The following is a 20,510-nucleotide window of genomic DNA, read 5'->3' as shown; positions in this document are numbered from 1 at the left end:
GATGGGATCTTGGGGGAAGGGGTGGAGTTGGGGTGGTGCCTGGGCAGAGCAGGGGAGGGGGGAGCACCACCCGGCAGATATGCGCCGAGTTTCTAATGTCCCAGGCCCTGCACCCTCCTAGGGATGGCCCTGCCAATGACTTACAAATGTTAACTGGCGCTGAGCAGGGATGATTATCAGTTGTATTTCAGAGCTTCCTCATGGTCAGAATCATAAGCAGTAGGACGCAGGACATGGAGCATGCTGATTTGGGAAGGAGTCGCGCAAAACTTTTGCTTTTATGAATAAATTGCTGGCAAACAAAAATTAACTTCACATGACCCAGGAGTCTGATACAACTATGGTTTCAAGAGCTGCATTTGCTCCTTCTTCCTACTAGTCTCAATCTCCTCACCATACAGTCTTTTCTCATTTGATCTTCTGTCTTCCTTTTAGGTGATGTTTAACAAAGCCAACCTAAGCACTGACACCATGCCAGGTAGGTTCTATAAACAGACAGTTTTCCTTCTACATTGAACATTTCAGGAGCAGGGGAACGTTGGCAAGTGGTAGCAGATTTTAGGGCCTTGTAGATCAGTTTAGAGGGGCCTGGAATAGATCTGCATAGATGGTGGGAGGAGAAAGGAATGTCACATATTTTCTTGGAGCAATTTGTTTGTTTACCAAATGTACACAAGTCCCATTTCCTTGAACAGAGACAAACCGCACACAGGCAATGCCCTGTGGCAGGCACCACTGCCCTGTCACCAGGAAGTAGCTGTTTTGGGCCTCTGTCGTGAACTCTCCAGGAATTTGACAGTCTGAACACACATTCTTCCTGTGGGCTTTTCTTCCGTGAAACCTGCTAGTCCACTCACCAAGGACGACTTGGCCTGGAAAAGTGAGCGTGGGCATCAGTCCACCTCTGGTGCAGCTGCTTTGTAACAGGGTGCCCTCGCCTCTTGTGAGTGCCCCCTTGGCCGAGTGCATGCCTGCACACCCTCTCTCTCTCTCTGACCGTCCCTCCTCTGGGACAGAGCAGCGCCCCAGGGCTCCCTTTCTGGAAACAATGTATCACCCTCTTGGGGCTTCCTGGCTCCAGTCCTCCAGTCGGGCCACTATAGTTCAGTCCCCCCCTCTGGGGTGTCTCACTGTTCAGGCCAGTGGCTAATGGGGGTTGGGGGGGAACCGAGGTCCACCCACTTCTCTGGGTCCCAATCCAGGGACCCTGTAGATAGCAGCTGTCTGCTGTGTCCCTTTATCTAAGTCACGCTGCCGCTCTAATTCCCTGGGCCACTTCCCCGTGGCCCTGTGCCATCTACAGCTTTACCTCAGGGCCTTGTCCTGATGGAATCCCTGCAACCATCTCAGGGCTCCTTCTCGCTCTCCCTGGCTTCCGACAGGACTACCTCACGGCACTACTGTGTCCCACACAGCCACTCTAGGAAGCTTGGAGGACCCTCTCCACTGCCCGCTTTTGGGGGCAGGGTGTGGCAGGGCCACAAGGCCTCCAGCAGTGAGCCTCAGAGGATCTGGTATACCCCATCACAATAATACAAAGGAATCTTAGAAAAGGGTTGACTGCCTACACAGGATACTTTATTCCGCATGATCTCCCCACTAGCTCTCACTGCACCCATCCTGAATGTTTATGCATCAGTGACTTAGAACACGCACGACATTAGCACAGTCTGCACTAACAGGAATGTCAGTAATATCACGATCCATTAGCAGAATCTTGGTTGACACTGAAGAAACTGCCAAGCTTTTGAGAATGGGAACTGTAGATGTATGCTGAAATAATTCCTCTTTTCTGGATTTTCCTTTTTCATTGTAATTTACACTGAGCTTGGTTCAGACTGTGACTTTAGGGAATTAGACTGTGGAGAGAAAATTTCTGAGGTAGAGCATACAAAGGCAAAACAAACATTTAACGGAAGATTTGTGAGGTAGTGAAAACTAAAACCCCTCACAGAGCTAGTTCAACACAAAAAAAACATCACAGGAATATAGCATCCTCTAAGAAGCAAAGAGTACTTTATAAACAGTAATGATTTAATCTCCAGCATCTTGGTAGGGTAGGAAAGAATTGTCCCCACATTACAGAGAGTTTAAGTAACTTGTCCAAGGTGATATAGTAAGTCAGTTGCACAAGTGTCACTAGAATCCAAGTCCCCGGACTAATAGACCTGTGTTTTAACCATTCGGTCCATGTTTCTCTAAGGAAAGAACTGTACCTTGAACCCAAAGATTACCTGAAGGGGGAAACTACCTCTGTTAGTTCAGTAAGAGATACATCACCTAACTTGGAGCTCAAAGAGACACAATGGCAGAAGAACCTACTCCTTCCCAGCTGCACCTGATTTCCCAAACATTTCTGAAGACAGTGCCTTTAGACAGCCACAGGTGAACGCACAGCAAAATGCTCTCAACACACTTACTCTTTTGTACCACAACACACAGATACACATTACAACATTTGTAAAAGTGGCAAAAAGTCCTGTGTCACCTTATAGACTAACAGACATATTGGAGCATAAGCTTTCGTGGGTGAATACCCACTTCATCAGATGCACGTAGTGGAAATTTCCAGAGGCAGGTATAAATATGTAAGCAAGAATCAGGCTAGGGATAACGAGGTTAGTTCAATCAGGGAGGATGAGGCCCTCTGCTAGCATTTGAGGTGTGAACACCAAGGGAGGAGAAGCTGCTTTTGCAGTTGGCTAGCCATTCATAGTCTTTGTTTAATCCTGGGCTGATGGTGTCAAATTTGCAAATGAACTGAAGCTCAGCAGTTTCGCTTTGAAGTCTGGTCCTGAAGTTTTTTTGCTGCAGGATGGCTACCTTTAAATCTGCTATTGTGTGTCCAGGGAGGTTGAAGTGTTCTCCTACAGGTTTTTGTATATTGCCATTCCTAATATCTGATTTGTGTCCATTTATCCTTTTATGTAGGGACTGTCCAATATGGCCGATGGACATAGCAGAGGAGCATTGCTGGCACATGATGGCGTAGGTTACATTGGTAGACGTCCAGGTGAATGAACCAGTGATGGTGTGGCTGATCTGGTTAGGTCCTGTGATGGTGTCACTGGTGTAGATATGTGGGCAGAGTTGGCATCGAGGTTTGTTGCATGGATTGGTTCCTGAGTTAGAGTTACTATGGTGCAGTGTGTAGTTGCTGGTGAGAATCACAGGACCTAACCATCACCGGTTCATTCACCTGCACGTCCACCAATGTAACCTATGCCATCATGTGCCAGCAATGCCCCTCTGCTATGCACATCGGCCAAACTGGACAGTCCCTACATAAAAGGATAAATGGACACAAATCAGATATTAGGAATGGCAATATACAAAAACCTGTAGGAGAACACTTCCACCTCCCTGGACACACAATAGCAGATTTAAAGGTAGCCATCCTGCAGCAAAAAAACTTCAGGACCAGACTTCAAAGCGAAACTGCTGAGCTTCAGTTCATTTGCAAATTTGACACCATCAGCTCAGGATTAAACAAAGACTGTGACTGGCTAGCCAACTGCAAAAGCAGTTTCTCCTCCCTTGGTGTTCACACCTCAACTGCTAGAAGGGGGCCTCATCCTCCCTGATTGAACTAACCTCGTTATCCCTAGCCTGATTCTTGCTTGCATTTTTATATCTGCCTCTGGAAATTTCCACTACATGCATCTGACGAAGTGGGTATTCACCCACGAAAGCTTATGCTCCAATACATCTGTTAGTCTATAAGATGCCACAGGACTCTGCCACTTTTACAGATCCAGACTAACATGGCTACCCCTCTGATACATTACAACATTTGGATATCTGTATGATTGTATTTTTTAAACTGGTGCCACACACATCAGACTAAGTTCCCTGTCTGCCCTAAGAACCCTAGCCAAGAAGAACATCCCCAGTCTTTCCCTCCACACAGCTTCTTCACTCCCACATTTAGCAGCTGGCACCTTATCCTTGTTGTGAAGGATGAGGCTATTCCAGCAAAAGCTAGTAAGAATGAAATGATGCTATCTGCTTATCCCTTGGAAACAGGTGATCACTTTGTTGTATGTACACAGACTTCAACACCCACCCCAAACACAGACTGTTGTTTCAGGGCTGAGAGCTGGCAGGACCCAAGAGGCCAAGAATGGAGGAAACGGAACAAAGAGCTGCAGCCCCAGGGTGACCTCCAGGTGCAAGGGCATGTTGTGGAACTGCTGAGCTGCACGTAAAAAGGATCAGCTGCCGACTTAGCAGTGTTCTTCCTGTCCCCTTGTCTTTGATGGAACATATTCTGCAGAGGAGGAACGGCAGCAGTCACATTTGCTATAGGAGGGGGCCATAGCCACAGCTGAGCCAGCAAGTTTTGGTTGGGGATAGGTTCACCTCTCTCCCCAGGGTACTGGAGATCCTCCTGTAAATACCCTATCAATGAATCAAACGGGAAGATGGGGTGGGGTGGAATTGGGTGGAGTACAAGGGAGAGTAAGGGGAGCTACTGAGACTGGGTGGGGACAGCCAGCTTCAGGCTGGGAATGGGCATCCCGGCAGTTCCTCCTGCCATTCCTATAGCAGTTCCTCAGCAGATGGTGCCTTGTGGACCCCTCCCTACTGCCCTGTACACTGAAGCCCCCTGCCCATGTGCCAGTGCACTGTCCCTCACCCCATCCCAATGGCCTCTCCAGCCCCTTCTCTGCATCCCGCTCCCCCTCCAGCCCCAGTGCACGCATATGGGGTGGAAACATAGCCGGGTCCTGCTCTTCCCTCCATGAGATATTGTGTGGATGGAAAATATTGTGGCGGCAGAAACATACATCAGACCCACGCCCAACATTTTTATGGAGGGGGGAGGAGCTAGTCCCCTCCCCCAACCACTGTCTTCCCCCCCCCCGCCAGCCCTGCAATCAAGGATATTGGAGTCAGCCTTTGAAGCCAAAGACCCACAGTCCCTGCCCTGAAAAGCTTATAATCTAGGTAAATTTGGTCATTGTGTCTCAGTGACAATAAAACTGAAAATAAAGACGACAAATTACAATATTTTCCAAATACTCAATAACTACTCTTAAAGTGGAAAAGGTGTTTGATGCCCCCAACAATGTGTTATTTCAGTTTATTTCAGAGGCTGATGGGTAGGTGGGGGAATGGCCAACTTTGTTCGTTTTAAAATTTTGTTGCAGTCAATCACGCAACTCAGAGATGGGAACGATACTAACTTGCCCCCTTGCGCACAGCTGCTCTCTACTGCCATGGACTCCGAGACAGAGGAAGCCTCTCTCTCCCTCCATGACTCCTCCACGATTTCAATCCAGGACCTTGCACAGCAGGTGAAATTCACTCCAGGGCAAAGGGCCGGCGCAAGACCTATGCAATGAGCCTTAAGTAGTGTTCTTTGTGCTAGCCCTCTACACGTGGTGAATTTCACCCAGCCACCTACTGAGCCTCTACCTGTTAAAAGAGCTACTTCCACTCATATCATCCTTATGTGTCTGGCGTGCATGCACATTCAATTCTTCCACTCTCTGCTTTCCCCTGCTTATCATTTGTCAGCTTCCCTAGATCAGGAGCATGGCCAGACACTCATTACAGTTCCCCATTTCCCTGTGGGATAAGGTCTCTGCTTCCTCAAAGTGGCACCTTTTAGAATAGATTTAAGGGGCTGGCCTTTGACATACTCCCTTGTTGCTCCATTGAACTCTGATGATTCTGAGGGCTTGTCTACACACGCACACCAGCTCTGAAATAACTACATCTGTTTTACCAACTTGAGTTACACTGAAATAAGAGGGGCCACTCACAGACTTGCACCCAAATAACTAAAGGTCTGAACTCAAACTGATTTAGTTATTGTGCCTCCAGTTTGTGTGTAGACAAGCCCAGATGCTTTGAGCATCTCCCATCCCTGTTGTAAAAAAAACAGAACATTTTGGGAGTGGGGGATTTCTTTTGGCTCAGTAATTGACAACAAACAGTTGCAAAATTCTCTTGAAAATGAGATTGAAACCAGCAAATTGATAGCAAATCTCTTAAATTTGGGGAGAAACAGACATGTACTGTGCTCAGCTCAAACAAAGGCAGTACAGCATGGACTTGGTGTTTCTATGGATCTTTAAGCTGTGATGACTGGCTTGTTCTGAGTCAATGTCATACCATTTACAGCATGTCAGAGTGGCTGACGAATAGTACTGAGATGGAACAGACACTCCTGGAAGCCACTAAAATCAGCAGCATGTGACCACTTAATGCTGCTAGTTGTCAGCTTCAGCCTGTGGAGAATTTCACACCATTATGCGGTGAGCTGTTTGCACAGTCACAGGATGTATCTGAAAAAGGTGACAGTGACACATTTAGGGGATGATTTTCAATAGTACCCAAGACTTACGTACATTTGGTCAGTCAAATTGCTTGATCAGCTACTTATTTTAATACCCTCCCCCAGCTTTGTACAGTGGGACTATCCTGGACAACATTGTCGCTGCTGTATGGACGTAGCTGTATTGTGTGTCTGTCTGTCTATGCTTCCTCAATAGTACTGCAAGAACAGTACTGTGCTCTGCTGGGATGTCATTGGCAGGCCTCCTACCAAACCTCGGCTTCTGTTCACCTTCACAGCAAGCTGCAGTGACACGGGGAGAGAGAGTTCCTGCTGCTTAGGTCATTTTGCATTACGTGTTACATTGCCCAGACTGTGTTGGAGGGGTGGACATGCTGTACCGAGTAGTGAATGCCCAAGTCCTCCCCATTGCTACAAAAACTGAGCTCCCGTGGCGTGGCTGTGGAAGGACATTTCTCCTCTACATGGTCTTCTTCACCTCTCTCCCTGCCCTGTTTTGTGCTATACAAAGGGAAGGAAATCCCTTATGTTGACATTTATTTGCATGTCTGTGGCGCTCACCTTGAGATTACTACCAGATTCACAAACTAAACCACCCACATACCCAGCCCAAGTATATAACCCAAACAACTTAATCATTCCTGGAGCACTGTAAAATTACCTGGCACCTCACACACCGTGTAAGACAAGTTCCTAGCCCTGCAGAGTTTATAATCTAAGGCCAGGAAGCTGAGGCATTTCAGTTTTAAATTGTCACACATACAGTGACAATGTCACTGGGAAGCAGAAATTAACCTGGGCAGAAGAACGTGTGTCATAGAAAGGCATACAGTACCACCCAACCCATCTACAAAATGGGGCTACATCAACTGTTTGGACTCATTTTCCATTGGTGTAGGAAGGGCAATGCAGTGTTAGAAATAGCTGGCTGGATCCCGCTGTCATTTTGTATCCAGAGATGTTGCCTTGGGAGAAGTATTTCTAGATCAATGGGTAAAGCACCACTAAGGGGACCAGATTGCAAGTGTGAAAAATTGGGACACTCTTCCGGGGGGGGGGAGTCGGGGGGCACAGCTGCGTACATAAGATAAAGCCCCTAATATTGGGAAGGTCCTAAGGGCCACTGGATCAGAAGATGTACAGCTAATTTATTGGTTATTTATTGGTTACTGTTGGAACTAGGAATTTTGATACTATCCTGAACGAACCCCATTAAAATGACAATTCTTTAATGAATAAAATCCCATGAGAGGGATTTTCGCACTCCGTTATTGTCAGCAGTATTAACCTTACATTGAGGGATTGCTGATGACATTACACATAAAGGCAACTCCCTGAATGCAAACTCAGAGTTCCAAGCCATGCCACATGAATGTTTCCCACTCAAGGCTTTGTTAACAGGATTCCCAAGCGCACCGCCAGCTTGCCGCTGCTGTACATTGGTAAAGCATACAGACACACAAGTAAAAGTTTGTTGTTATCCAAGCCAAGAAGCAGGTGAAGAAGTCAAATTGTTTTCAGTCCTTTTAAACAGCACAAACTGGTCTGTATTAAAAAGCAAAATCTGAAGCCAGATGATGCTTAGCCTTGTTTTGCAAACCATTCTTTCCTTTTAGGTCACACACTAGATGAAGAGTATGTTCTACACAATCTGTGCAACTGGTTCTTGGGGGAGGAGGTTCTTTGTGTGAGGAAGCTGCAGAACCCTAAGGATCTGCATTTCCCCCCTGCTGTTCTGGATATTATCCTTCTGGCTAAGGACAGAAACAACCACAACCTCTTTTGCCCATTACCTTCATCCTCACCTGTACCCCAGTCAGACACAGGCGTTCCCATTCATTGATCCAGAGACACTTTCTCTGTAGCACTACCAGCTCCTGCTGACTCAAGGAGCAAAAGTACATGTCACACTCAGGTCTGCCACATGGTGGGGCAGAGCACCACAAAAGGCTAACTAAATCGAGCTCATTGGCAGTTTTCAATTGAAAACGCAATTTCTGCAAAATCAAATTTTTTTGTGGAAAAATCTAAACAAAATATTTTGTTTTGGGTCAATTCAACATCAAATTGGTGTTTGCTGGAGTTGTTGCAGTGCATCATGAGAGCTTTAGTGCAGGCACCTTATGCTCTACATTTTCCTCTATTGGCCAGGCTCCCTGGCAGGACTACAGCTCCCAAGATGCACTGCAGTCTGTCCTCTAGTTGAATCATCACAATGCATCATGGGAGACCAGCTTTACTTATTAATAGGATTTCACAGCAATTCTATTGTCCTTGATTCGTCATCAGGTTAAACTTCAGACACACTGCAGCAGTTTACCCAAGGATTTGACTCCAAAGCCACATGCATGTGATACACTGGAGGCGATGCAGAATTGGGCCGTAAAATAGTTAAGGTATCTAATTGTCTCCTTGAAAATAAGGACAGACACCTTAAACTTGACTTAATATTCTTTGAGAAGTGTCAATATAGAACAGAGGACAGTTTTGAGGTGCTTGTGAGAGTCTGAGTTGCTGAGGAGACATGCTGCAGCGTTCTGTACTTGTTGGAGTTTCCTAATTGCTGATGGCTTCATGCCCAGATATATCGCATTGCTGTAATCCAGCCAAGAAGTGACTAAGGCATGAATAACTGAGGCCAGGTTGTCATTCTCCAGGATGGGACAGTCTCTCTTAGCCAACTAGATGGTATTAAGTGTTACTCTCAGATGCTGCTATGCAAGAGTTTAGTTTCAGCAAGGAATACAGGAGTACTCTTAACCTATGGACTGAATTGACCAATTGTGGGTGTGAACCTTCAGCTAAAGTTGACTGCATTGTGGCTGCAAACCTCCTCAGAATGCTTTCATATGCCCACCAGCATCACCTCTGTCTTGTTGTGGCTCAGCTTCAACCAGCGGTTCTTCATCAATAAGCTGATCTCATCCAAAGCATGGGGCTATCTTGGTGGTACTGGTGTGGTCATACATGGTGAAAGATAAGGAGCTATATGCTATCTGCATACTGTTGGCTCTGCGGTGCATATCATCTGATCAGTTCATTTAAGGGATGCATGCAAACAGGATCTGTTGTAATGACTGGGCCTACCCATTTGCCCTAATTGTGAGTTCTACTGTAAGGAGTGAACGAACATTTAGTAAATGACACAATGACTTATAACAATACATTTTGATGGGAAAAAGTACAAAAGGGAGGCAAAGAAACTTAATTAGTCTATACAAGAAGGCCTACAGATATAATTCAAGGACTGCGTTAAGACCATGCCTGGTAAACCAGGGAAGCATGGGACCAGAAATTAATGGATCAAAATTGGTGTGTCAGAAGCTAGGCCTTACTGATGAACAAAACAATGAGAGGATGGGCTATCCTGCCCATCATTCCCTTTTGGGATCCTCAGAAAGATATTTTGGAGGGAAAAGTTGGCTACCATGACACTGGCTGACTGAAAAAAGGAGAAGGAATGAGCGTCACCATCATGGCTGCCACCCCCACCATTTCCTGGGACCCTGGACCTTTGTTCTAATCTTGAGAGATGTTCTGACCACTCCAGGCCAGAAAGAGGGAGCCAGATGTGCACTGCTCCGGCTAATTCCTGAACACCAGCTGGGACTGACTATGACAACAATGCAAAATAAAAGAACCACTGCAGCAAGTCTCAGAGACCAGGTTAACTGACTTGGGCTTGTGGGGCTCATGCTACAGAGCTAAAATATTAGTGTGAATGTTTGGGCTTGGACTACAGCCCAGGCTCTGAGATCCACCCCCTCACCGGTTTCAAAGCCCAGGCTCCAGAACTTCCACACTGCTATTTTTAGCCTTATAGCACAAACCTTGAGAGGCTGAGTCAGTTGACCTGGGCTTTGAGACTCACTGCTACGGACTCATGGACTTTAAGGTCAGAAAGGAGTACTGTGATCATCTCGTCTGACCTCCTGCATATTGCAGGCCACAGACCTCACCCATCCACTCCTGTAATAGACCCCTAACCTCTGGCTGAGTTACTTAAGTCCTCAAATCATGAGCCGCCTTTTACACTAGTTTAAACCTGCAAGTGCAGAGGAAGGTAAACCCTCCCCCCTACCAGGGTCTCTGCCAAACCAGCTCCAGGGCAAAATTCCTTACTGACCCCAAATATGGCGATCAGTTAGACCCTGAGTATTGGAGAGGACCCACCAGCCAGACACCTGGGAAAGAATTCTCTGTAGTAACTCAGAGCCCTCTCCATCTAGTGTCCCGTCTCCAGTCATGGGGGATTTTTGCTACAGGCAGTAGCCAATGGGCTATTTTTGCAATACCCTTTAGTTCCCCATCCCTGGCTCTCTCTTCCAGTGGGTTCTTTTCCTTCCCCAATTTATTTCTTCTCTTTCCTATCCTTCTCCTTCTTCCTTCTGCCTATTACAAGTCTAGCTTAGCTGGCCAAGACTGCAACTTTTGCAACATTACTGCAAGCCTGTGACCAAAAAGACAGCTAAAACAAATGCCCGAAACAGTCCGATACCAGTACAAGTTTGCCAGGTCTCGAAGTGCATAATAAGACCGGGTGCTGTGTGTGTCTTTCTCCAGCAGCAAACTTGCAAGTGAAAGTTAACATCAGAGGCAGAAGCTGCATTTTCTGTCTTTGCTGTTCTTTTTTCTCCCCTTTCGTGTGTGTTTGTCTTGTTTTGCCTTCTAGGAGACTGGACTAGACTTTAACAGCAGCAGCAGCAGTTCCAGCCCATCTCAATTACCTTCTTTTTTCCCCACAAAAGGACAGTTACCACCGTCTTTAACACCACTGTCAGACAAGGGTTTTTCCCCTCTAAAGACTCTCTACAGCTAACGGAAAAAGGAACATGGGATGGTGTTAAATGAAATAGTTATTTAACGCTTTACATTTCAAATGCTTTTTCTTTCTGTTTTTCTTTCTTGTATCTTTAATAAAAGGTTAAAGACAATTTCTAATAATGTTTTTGCCATGGTACTAAGCAGGCTGAGGTCTCTGTGTACCCAACCCTGAACCTTGTTTAAAACTGTTTAATGTTGGACAATACCAGGATCATGTTAACATTTTTGACTATTTGGGCACCTTTATTTCATCTAAATTAATACAACAGATCCTTGCTTTACCCCGGTCCATTGGGTTCCTTATAACCTTTGAGATTAATTTGTTTATTAGACAATTCTGCTTTAAGAAACCTTTGAAAGAATCATCTAATTAAAAAAAAGCCAGATAAGGCAAGTGACAGTGCTACCCGGGGCACTACAGCAGGCTCCACCTTATCAAACCAGTCAGCAATGGGCTACAAACACAGTACCAAGTGTGTACTGCTGACAGGGCTGGGATTATATCACTACTGTGTAAAACCTCAATAAGGGATGGGCTAACAGGTTGGAGAACATTACAAACTGGTCCAAACTTCTGCCTGTCTCCCTAACAATTCTGACAGGTTTAGAACATGTGCCTTCCTCCATGCTTCAACTCCCACCATACCCACAATTAACTTCCTCCCTCCTTCCCCGCCCCCAACTCTCCAACCAAGGGAGAAGCAGACACATTTGTCTATAATCAGATTCCCATCACCGGCTCACCCATTCTCAACTCCACAAGTGAAAAGAGTGAAGGCAGAGCTGGTGCTAGGGAGGCGAGAACAGTGCCAGGCAATGCTTAGTGCCCCAGAGCCATCAGAGCTCTAGGCATCAGCTGTAAACTGAAGTTTTCTTTTGTAAAGCCTCAAGAGGATGCAGAGCATTTGAGGGGTGGATGAACATTGGATGTTTCTTGGGGTGGGCAGAGCAGGAGAGGAACTGAAGAAACTGGACCCTGTTAGAGATACTTGCACTTCCTCTAAATGTACATGTTAGGCCAGCAGTGAGCAAACATTAGGTAATCTCTGTGTTCACAAACCAACAGGACTCCATGGTTTTGCAGCAGTGACCCGAGAGGACTAGCAGGCACATCTGTCTCTAGAGCGTGTGCTGATTTATTCAGGGGAGGCTGTTTACTGGTGACCTCATTCTGTTTTCCTGCCTAGGTCTGCTGTTGGTTTCTCTAGCCCTATGGCCCAGCAGTTCCATTTTAAGAACACTCCTGTGCTCAGGAGGCCTCCACAGCTCTTTCCTGTTCCCATTTGCCTCATCCTACAGCGGAGGATAAGGAAATCACTCTACTCACAGCTCGAGGATAAGGACCATATCTGTCCTGTTCTCGTAGACGTCGTGCAGCTTGATGATGTTGGCATGCAGGATCTGCTGCAGAATGTTCACCTCCCGCTCAATTTCCTCACGTCTCACCCCCCGGCGGCTGGCCCGGCTCTGACGCTTCTTAATGAATTTGGCAGCATATTCCACTCCAGTGCTTTTCTCTCTGCATTTCTTCACTATCGCAAACTGGCCACTGTAAGGACAAAGTTATAACAGCAATTACACTAAAAGCTTTCACAAATCCCATGGGCAATACCATGAAGCTCCCACAATTAGCTTGCATAGACAGGGTCTGAACCTGCAAATCCTTTGGTGAATAACTCTTATTCTTACCAAAAAGAAAAGGAGTACTTGTGGCACCTTAGAGACTAACAAATTTATCTGAGCATAAACTTCCGTGAGCTACAGCTCACTTCATCGGAAGCTCACGAAAGCTTATGCTCAAATAAATTTGTTAGTCTCTAAGGTGCCACAAGTACTCCTTTTCTTTTTGCGAATACAGACTAACACGGCTGCTACTCTGAATCCTTATTCTTACTGCTACAGTAACAATTTTCAGGATTGGGTTAATAAATTGTACACTTTGCATTCACCATACTTTAATGCAGTGCTTTAGACCATGCAAAACAAAGTAACCTGTCTGAATGGAAGGGAGGGTCCTAGATACAATCATCAAAGAAATTTTTTAAATCATCAAGGTCTGAGAGCTCAAGTCATCAAAAACTAGAAAATTTAAAGTGAGTCCAAACTGCCCTTCATTTGCTAAGTGAAGTTCAGGAACTGAAGTACACAAAATACAGAATGCCGTCTGATGCTCTGGAGGGGTAGATAATACCTACTACACACCTTTGTGTCAGATCTGCAGGGTGTAATTTTCAGAAGGCTCAAAGAGTACACCAGCCTTTGTAATTGGAGAGTTAGAGACAAGTGCCCAGTTTGCATGTACAAGTGCAAGTTTGTGTGTGGAAGATGCTGGTCCACACACATTATTGCACTCGGCTTGAAAATCTGGCTCTCAATGTTATTTGAAACTATGCAAGTTTCTTAATGTCACTTTAAACTAAGAAGAATGTTTCCCTAATACTTAGCAGGACAATAGTCTAATTCACTGCATCAAACTTTTAAACGGCAGGCAATTGTTTGCAGTTGCAAGCAGACTTTTCCTGACAGCAGCTGCTAGATGTAGAGGTCATCATTCCAGTCCCAAATTTAATATTTTCTCCCATCCCATAAAAAGGAAACACTTGGAGATCAGATCAGTAATACAGAGTATAATGTCCTACATGTTTCAGTCTCATTTACGTGATGGGAGCCTTGTGAAATGAGACATTTCCTTTAACAGGAAAGTGCAGGGGAACTCCTTGTTTTAACCTGCATGAGGTCATTATCACTGACTCTGTTCCTCAGTTAGCTCCCGCAAGACGCATTGTTAGATCACAGAGCTGCCACTTTGGGTGCACAGCTGATAGTTGTTCCATTTCGTTTCTCTTTATGAGAGCTTCTCATAACTGGACAAAATGAAAGATCATGTCCAAGGCAGGAATATTGCACAAGATGGAGGGGTTATTCATGTGACTCTCTGACCAGTTCAGTTCTAACAACTTATTCTGGACAAAGAAATCAATGGTGTGTGAGTATGCGTGTGTGTATATATATATATGTTTAGCCATGAAAAAACATAATAAGTTTACAAAGCAGGATAGGAAGGCAAGGGGATAGCCTTGGACTATGCAGTTAGTCTGTACAGGACATGTACATAAGCCACTGATGTTTACTCAAAGTTTTTTAATAGAGAAACATAGAAGGAGGATGGTCTTGTGGTTAAGCCAATGGAGGGACTCTGGAGATCCAAGTTCAATTCTCGGCTATACCACAGATTTCCTGTATAACCCTGGTCAAATCACTTAATCTTTCTATGCCTCAGTTTCCCCATCAATAAATGGGAATTACACTTATTTTCTCCTACTTGTCTTCTCTATTTAGATTTTATGCATTTAGTGCAGGAACTCTCTCAATATGTGTTTTACAGTGTTTCACACAAAGGGGTCTTGACTTCATTGGGTGCTACCAAAATAGAATTATTATTCATAATCTATAGATGTTTCCAGGAGTGTCACTCCAAAGCCTAGAATGCCTGTTGAATCAGTGTGAAGCAATGGAAACAGCTACAAGCATGGCTGAGAGCTTTTTGTTTAGAATATCACCAGGGTCAATCGTCACTGGCACTCTCAGACTGTTACTATCCAATTTTTAATTTCTCAGCTGTTTTTGGCACACCCCCCCCCCTTTTTTTTTTTTTTTACATTCTACAAATTCCACCCATACAGCACCATGGGCTTTCCCCTAGCAATAATAATAAATGGCATTTGGCAAGCTAGCAAGATTCCTCTTAAAATCGGCTGCCTTTAATTACTAACACGGCTTATGTAGGATGTAGCAGACTGTCACTTCAACTGGATCTGAAAAACAGACTAAAAAATGTGCTGTGACAAAAATGGGTTGCTTTTAACCAAAGATAATGTAGGGGATTTAAATGGAAACACTTATTACTTATTATTATTTGGCTTGATGTAAATTTGCACTATTCATAGTAAGCAGAGAAAGCAGCAAGCACATGTGTATGAGCATATGTTAACCTTGTGCACAAAACCATGGTTGGTAGATAGGTCCGTGAAAAATATTAACAACAACAACATCTGAAACCAAGTGAACCTTGCCCAACTTTAGCTTTCATTACAAGCTTCAAATTCAGACAGGTTCATCAAAAGGGTCCCTGAAGTTCACAAGCCTGGCCAGATTTAAGGTTCCACACAAAATTTGTGCAAAGTTGTTCAGTTTGGATACAAATCTCTCACATTTCAGGTTCTTTCACTCAGATTTTGTGAAACCAAAACTCAAAGCTGAACTTGGGGCAGGAGGGGGAAGAAAGAGCAGGATAAAGCCAGATAAAATGCTGGCACAAACCTCTGCCAACCAAAAGGATGAGGATTCACACAGCTCTTCTAGCCAGTACCAGTACCTCTGTTTAAATTACAGTGCTAAATAGAAAAAAGAAAAAAGAAAAAAGAAAAGGAGTACTTGTGGCACCTTAGAGACTAACCAGTTTATTTGAGCATGAGCTTTCGTGAGCTACAGCTCACTTCATCGGATGCATAGCTGTAGCTCACGAAAGCTCATGCTCAAATAAACTGGTTAGTCTCTAAGGTGCCACAAGTACTCCTTTTCTTTTTTCTTTTTTCTTTTTACGAATACAGACTAACACGGCTGTTACTCTGAAACCAGTGCTAAATAGGTATCATTTCACCAGATTCAGATATACCTCCATATTAGGCTGCAGGGAATTCAGCCACAATTAGAAAGAGGAAGTGGTCAGTCTACTCCACTCATCGTGAGTTTAATTCGTTTACTGGCATCACTTAGTTCAGCAGAGAGTTAAGTTTTCTCTACTAGTGAAAATGCTGATCTTTTATACAAATTGACAACACCTAAACAAAGTTCTTTTATAACTATTAAATAGGCCATCTCAGGGTCTTCTCCAAGGTGATGGTGCTTTCAGGAATATTTATTGATCTTTTCATTATCAGCAACACATTGCTGTTACGTGGAAACCTGGTGAGACAATGCAATCATGTGGAAAGTACAGGATGAAATTCACTTCCCAGTATTAGCAGCTACCTTTTGTTACATAATTGCATCCCCACTGGAATTCACAAAATATTGATACTGATTTATGGCTGGGGGAAAAGTAGAATGAATGTTTAGACAATGTGCTGTTGTATATGTGCTGGGATAGTGACAAATGAATCCCATTATAGGGATACAAAATATTAAGCCACCTGAGGCTTGGATCTGTGGTTAACATCAAAGGCTTGGTGTTCTATCCAAGCACAAGAGGCATAAAAAATGGTGACTTGTATAGAAAGCCGAGTCGGTTGGAACATTTTTGGCAAAACTAAGTTTTAAAATCTTGAAAGTTCCTATGAAACAGAATTGTCGTCCTCAGGTCCAGTCAGCTCTAATAGTGTGTGCAGGGGGAACCTGATCCTGCATTAATGAGAGCACTTCTGTGAAGACAAAATGATTACTCATGCTTAATAGACTACAGAGGAGTTCAGAGCTATGGTCTCATTAATAAGAGGAGGATCAAGCTTAAACCTGTATCTCTTCAGAAACTCCCACTCTCTGCTCGTGCCCTGCCCCATTTTCATACTGTGTACTTGCAAGAGAAGGGATGCAAGATTTCGTACTGCACAGAATAAAAGACAATGCCCAGCACTTCACTTCACTTATACCCATGAGCAGCATCCACTCCCCCTTGTGCTGGCACACTATAACTTTGAGCAACCCATTGAGCACAAATGGGTAGGATCCTGGCCCAAATGTATTTGTTCAGTATCAGGTATATCCTCATTCAGGGCACTATATCCCAAGCTTGCAGCTAGTTCCATAGTTTCTACTATGAGCTTATAGACTACGCTCTATGCAAGGATCTCCTGATAACAATCACAAACATACTCATTAAATGCAGGTTTGAGAGTAGCTGCCGTGTTAGTCTGTATTCGCAAAAAGAAAAGGAGAACTAGTGGCACCTTAGAGACTAACCAATTTATTTGAGCATAAGCTTTCGTGAGCTACAGCTCACTTCATCGGATGCATAAAGTGGAAAATACAGTGAGGAGATTTATATACACACAGAACATGAAAAAATGGGTGTTCATCATGCACACTGTAAGGAGAGTGATCACTTAAGATGAGCTATTACCAGCAGGAGAGTGGGGGGAGAGGGGGAGAAAACCTTTTGTAGTGATAATCACGGTGGGCCATTTCCAGCAGTTAACAAGAACATCTGAGGAACAGTGGGGGGGGGGGGGAGATAAATAAACAAGGGGAAATAGTTTTACTTTGTGTAATGACTCAACCACTCCCAGTCTCTATTCAAGCCTAAGTTAATTGTATCCAATTTGCAAATTAATTCCAATTCAGCAGTCTCTCATTGGAGTCTGTTTCTGAAGTCTTTTTGTTGAAGAATAGCCACTTTTAGCTCAGAAATCGAGTGACCAGAGAGACTGAAGTGTTCTCCGACTGGTTTATGAATGCAAACACCTAAGATTACAGGCTTTCACTTACATTGGAGAAGCTATGAGCTGCAGTGATTTTCAACATTATTATATCCTTCACTGGCTTGTATGCAAGTGCAGTTGGGAATATAAATTATGTAGCACACACTGCAATTGTATTCACTACCTGATAATGAAACACTTTAAGAACCTTACATAATTAACACAGAAACAGCTATTTGGAGTCAGTCTTAAATCTACAAAAGGCAAGGAAACCAAGAGTTAAAACCTTCCCTTTACCCTAGCTTGCCCTGGAATGCCTCGGTAGTATGGGGTAAAATCTCACTCACTAATTTCAGATTCTTATAAAAACATATTGATATGTTTATGAACCTTAGAGCCATTCCAAACATTTCTGGTGTGGGCTAGAAGATTTATTTATTTAGAAGACTTTTAGTGCATTAGACCTGATGTATGATTAGACTAATCTACAACTACCTGCTTAAAGAATTTTGACAACAGACTACTAGTGTTAAAGTTCTCCCTTCTTTAATTTACCATTATGCAAAATCCTTACAACAGAACTTAATAGAGAATGAGATTCCTGCTATAGAATACCATAGATTACTTTAAAAATTCTATTACAAGATTTGATCCCCCAATAAACCCTGTAGGTTGTCTAGAGTGATTTCTATAGAACCTGATAGTTTTAATTCCTATTAAATCCTCCAGGAATCATCTACCAGAGTATTCTTTCCCAGGCAGGATTGTTTGATCATGTGTTTCTAAAGGAATTTGAAAGTAGCACTAGTTTTGTTTACTTCCTTGTCTTCATGGCTGTGTCATCAATTTTATTAGTACAATTCTGGGAAGAGAAATCACTATGTTGCATCCGATGAAGTGAGCTGTAGCTCACGAAAGCTTATGCTCAAATAAATTTGTTAGTCTCTAAGGTGTCACAAGTCCTCCTTTTCTTTTTGCGAATACAAACTAACACAGCTGCTATTCTGAAACCTATGTAACCACTGATTCAGGTGTGTACACACCACACACTCTTGTACGTATCCTAAATAAAACAGTGGTGTTGGGTAGCTTGGAGTTTTATTTTTTTTTAAAAATCTTTCAAGTTATCAGTTGCACAGCATAAAAATTGGTTTCCAATAGGTATTTATAATCCAGGGGGGTGCTGACTATTACAAAAAAAAATTTTAATTATGGCTTCCTGAGACATGGACTTTATTGAGTATAGGGACAGTTCAAGGGCTTGAGACAGTTGAAAAGAGGATGAAAATAATGGAGAGAGTGCATAAAGGAGCCAAATACACCATTGGTTAGCCAGAGATGTTCAGAAAAAGTTGATGTAATAGCACTGACATTATGAATAGTCCATATACATACACTGACCCGGAAACCTTTTCAGGTTTTTTCTTACATTAACATCAAGTGTTAATCCCCTTCCCCACTCCCTGCTTCTTGCTATATGGTGCAAATATATTCACTTTATATATACTTGTTGCCAAGATCCCATGTGTCTTCATTACAGTATCAGTGGACAATCAAAGCATTATTGGAGCATTCTTGAAGATGAATGGCCCAAAATAGCAGCTAGTGTTTAAAGATTTTCTGCACCACCAGTTCATTCTTTTATAAGGAATGGATATTCTTCAATATATTAAGGCAAGATCTAAGAGTTGGAGGGAGGGATGGGGGAAGACGAGAGCACAATAATCTCAGTCAATGGTTATAAAAGCCAGCCTGTTGCTCTCCTTAGACACTGACAGAACCTGTGTCTCAGTTACCCAAAGTGCATATTTCTTGCAAAACCCCATAAAATTATCTTTTATGACATCAAAGGGATTTCCTCTCACCATATAGCAGTTGACATTCACTGCCAGGAATGTGCTCTAGCTTCCTTGTTAACGATCATAAAAAATGACAGCATACAGTCAGAAAAAAAACCCGGTACTACAGTATTTCCTTGTGACCCTGACCAAAATAACAGCCCCTCCTCCCATGCACCATGTAAGAAACAGTTGCCTGCCCCAAAGAGCTTGCAATATAGACAAGACAAGGGCTAGCAGAAATGAAATATGACCTACATATGTGGAATTGAAGCACAGTTAGATTAAGCCACTTACTTACATTAACACAGAATCTTTAGCAAACCTGATAAATGAATCCAGATCTCCCAAGTTCTAGCCAAGAGCTTTAACACAAGCCCACGCTTCCTAGTGCATCAGTGAAATAAGGATGACTGAAGTCCTACATCGCAATATGAACAGCACACACGCAATATAATCCCAGAGACAGACATTTGCTAATGTTTTTTTAAACTAGTGAAGTTTGTTGCATTCCTCAAATATTTGGACAGCAGTACTGCAGTCCTCTCTCCCCACCACAGCCCTGGGGCAGCCTGCACCCAAAACCCCTCATTCCTAGCCCCATGCCCCACCCCAGAGCCTGCACCCCCAGCCGGAGCCCTCACCCCCCCCAAACACTCCAACCCTTTGCCCCAGGCCTGAGCTCCCTCCCACACTCCGAACCCCTCAGCCCCACCCCCACCACACATCACCTCCACATAATAAAATTCATTCCGCACATGGATGTAAAAAATTAGAGGGAACATTGACAGTGCTTAATGTATTTAGATTCCATTTTAGAAGCAAAATTTAGATGAGTACAAAATGCAGTTTATTTTATCATCCTATAGTTTATGGGCAACAAAAAGACCAGAATGATTGACACCACCAGTTTGGTTTGCTCTTTTTTAATGGTTATTTTTAATCCTGGTCTCGGAGGGGTAATCTTAAACTGAGTGGAGTGAACGAAACGCTTTGTGGCATCCCAAGAAGGCAGACAGCAATGCTAACAACAGTAACATCACCATGAAACATTAGAATAAAAATAGCCTAATAAGATGTAAATATACATATGGGATGGCATCCCACCCCCCCACCCCTTCTTCT

General features: G+C 43.7%; 1 protein-coding gene across 4 annotated transcripts in view; it reads right to left on the bottom strand.

Moving 5' to 3' along the window:
- The window catches only part of DAPK2 (death associated protein kinase 2), a 93,138-nt gene that overhangs the window by 21,210 nt on the left and 51,418 nt on the right, over positions 1 to 20,510 (bottom strand). For all 4 annotated transcript variants that reach the window (XM_074966094.1, XM_074966092.1, XM_074966093.1 and 1 more), the window contains one exon: positions 12,459 to 12,680. In XM_074966094.1, the coding sequence (XP_074822195.1) occupies positions 12,459 to 12,680 (222 nt within the window). The remainder of the gene's footprint in view (positions 1 to 12,458; positions 12,681 to 20,510) is intronic.

This window comes from Natator depressus, chromosome 10, assembly GCF_965152275.1.
Source record: "Natator depressus isolate rNatDep1 chromosome 10, rNatDep2.hap1, whole genome shotgun sequence".
NCBI classification, from domain to species: domain Eukaryota; kingdom Metazoa; phylum Chordata; order Testudines; family Cheloniidae; genus Natator; species Natator depressus.
This window is presented reverse-complemented; position numbering and strand designations above follow the sequence as displayed.